The sequence below is a fragment of the Penaeus chinensis genome, chromosome 37 (genome assembly GCF_019202785.1).
Source record: "Penaeus chinensis breed Huanghai No. 1 chromosome 37, ASM1920278v2, whole genome shotgun sequence".
Classification (NCBI taxonomy): domain Eukaryota; kingdom Metazoa; phylum Arthropoda; class Malacostraca; order Decapoda; family Penaeidae; genus Penaeus; species Penaeus chinensis.
The window spans coordinates 23,312,311-23,314,810 of record NC_061855.1 but is presented as its reverse complement, the minus strand read 5'-3'; the positions used below and the strand labels follow the sequence as shown (position 1 = coordinate 23,314,810).

Sequence of the window (2,500 nt, the reverse complement as noted above, 5' to 3'; positions counted from 1 at the left end):
CTGTTCACCACACCTTGTTCGTGAATAAAAGTGTTCTTTGACGGACGCTCCCTGATTCTTTAATCATCATGATCATCATTATTATCTTTACTATTAAAATTTATCAATATTATCCGTAACTTCATAATTCTTAACGCATTAGTTTTGCCATTGTCATCATTATCATGCTTGATCTCACTTTCACTAGAATCATGATTATATTTATCACTGTTACTGTTATCACTGAGATAGATTAGCTAAAAACACTGTACCCTCACCCCCTCAGACTGCCTCGTGTATGACGTAGGGTACGCCAAAGGAACTACAAAAACGCCTTCGGTCTCCGTCAGGAACAGCGCAGTTCTCAGCATCTTCTACGGCGAAGGATTCCCCTCCAGGACGTCTACAGATGAAGATACAGCATTCGAGGTCCATCTTCAAACGGGAAACAAAACCTTCATATTGGCTTTTGGCGAACTCAGATTACAGGTGTCGCAGCAGGGACAAGGAAGCGATGGTGAGGTGTTTCTTTTCTCAGTTCACAAATCACACACACACACACACACACACACACACACACACACACACACACACACACACACACACACACACACACACACACAGACGATCACATCTTCATCAATCTGCATATAAAACAACACAAGTGTTGGCAATACAAGTACGTCATTTTCCTTGTCTCGTTATCAAACTCTCTCCTAACAACCATTCTCTATCGTCTGCCAGAAACGCGGGACTATGGCGACGCCGCCTTCCCTCTGGAATTGCGTAGGGGTGCATGGCAGATGATCGGTGTGGCCGTGGCGGGCGGTTGGCTGACCGTCATGGATCCGCTCTTGCCTGACCTCGTTTTCCAGCGACATCTCGGCGACGCGGGGGGCGGGGTGACGAGGCTGCACGTCGTAAGCCAAATGCAGCTAGCGGTCATCTTCAACTGTGAAGCGGGTGATTCTGATTATATAATTACAAATATTATTAATATCACTTGATTTTCACTTTAAATATCCTTCCACATTTTTAGGAGTTTTGAGTATTTTATAATTAACTTACTATGCTTTTCTCACGTGTAGGATGTCCCGTGCTCACAAGCCCCTCGTTAACTGCGCAGTATCTTCAGATAGCGTCCAGCCGCGCGCTCTATGTGTTCCCGCTTACCAATCGTTACGTAGTTTCACTGGAGGTACTGAAACTGTCTTTTGTTGTACACATACGGACACAGACACACTCAAACAAAAACGATACTCACAGTGCTTTTCATTCCGTGTACCCGTCTTTGATCGCCATGCCTCCCCTCCCCTACCACCACCGACACATACACGCACAGTAATTCCTTTTTCCCTTCACATCAACGATCCCGTTATCTCTACCGCAGGTGGAGGTGGCGAGGGCGGGAGGCGGAGGTGAGGAGGCGGAGAGGCTGCGGCTGGAAGTGCATCGAGGGGGCATGGCTCGCCTCGGGGAGTGGAACAAAGTGCAGGTCCTCCTTGAGCCAGGGAGCCACGAGGTATGGGAAGGTGGAGGTTGTGAAAGCGTCTGTAGTTTGGGATTATAATTATGGATGAGGATGATAATGATAATGGAGAGATTAAATCTGAGGGTAACGGTATTAATGGCGATAATGATACTGAAAATAAGACAAGTAATGACAGTAATACATTTATCATTAGGATTATCATGACTTTTAAAACGTTAATGATAATTGAAATCATCATCCAATTCATTATCATCATCACAAACCTTACTATCTGTCTCAGAACCTGGTGATTTTGGAGATAAACGGGGAAGTGACCTCAAGCAACGCTGTTCATGGCAGTCTGGAAAACGTTCACCTGTCACTAACGGAAATCAGTGATGCTAAGTTTGCTGCACGCTGTAGACCCACCAGTTCTCGGAAAGGCTAGTGAATTTCTGTTTAGCAGGCTTAATTGTTGCAAAAACAGACGCATACATACAATATTTGCACACACACACATTTACACACGCATACGTACAGGCCCACACTCTCGCGGACGCAGACACTCAAAAAGAAAAGGGAAATACCACATCCATATCAACCTCCAATACCCCTTGCCAAGGTGGCCGAGTGAGTTAATTAGTGATTCCCATCTGCAATGATAAGACCATAAATGATCCTATCTGTGGCTTCTTAGTAGTACTTATAAAGGCAATGTCACAGAATTCCCATGCCGAAACCTCATTAGCATTTTATATTTTTAGATAAGTATTTTATAATGTATCTTATATTTTACAATGCTCTTCCTCTCCCACAGCAATGGCAGGTACCGTACCTATCTCCTCCTGCTCATGGAACCTCGTGCTTGGCTTGATAGCAGTGTCTGCTCTGCTGTCCTTTCTCTTGTCCATCACCTGCTGCCTCCTCTGCTGGACCAAGGGCAAAAGCAGAGTTAACAATGAGAAAGACATTGTAAAACATATGATAAGAAAGACACATCCACTGCGTGAAGGTAATTATAAAGCAAACTAAAAAGCAACAACAACAACA

General features: G+C 44.5%; 1 protein-coding gene across 1 annotated transcript in view; it reads left to right on the top strand.

The window, feature by feature from the left end:
• The window catches only part of LOC125045552, an 8,861-nt gene that overhangs the window by 5,637 nt on the left and 724 nt on the right, over positions 1-2,500 (top strand). Inside the window, exons 2-7 of the mRNA XM_047642873.1 lie at positions 266-496; positions 724-942; positions 1,068-1,177; positions 1,370-1,501; positions 1,752-1,893; positions 2,268-2,462. Of these exons, the coding sequence (XP_047498829.1) occupies positions 266-496; positions 724-942; positions 1,068-1,177; positions 1,370-1,501; positions 1,752-1,893; positions 2,268-2,462 (1,029 nt within the window). The remainder of the gene's footprint in view (positions 1-265; positions 497-723; positions 943-1,067; positions 1,178-1,369; positions 1,502-1,751; positions 1,894-2,267; positions 2,463-2,500) is intronic.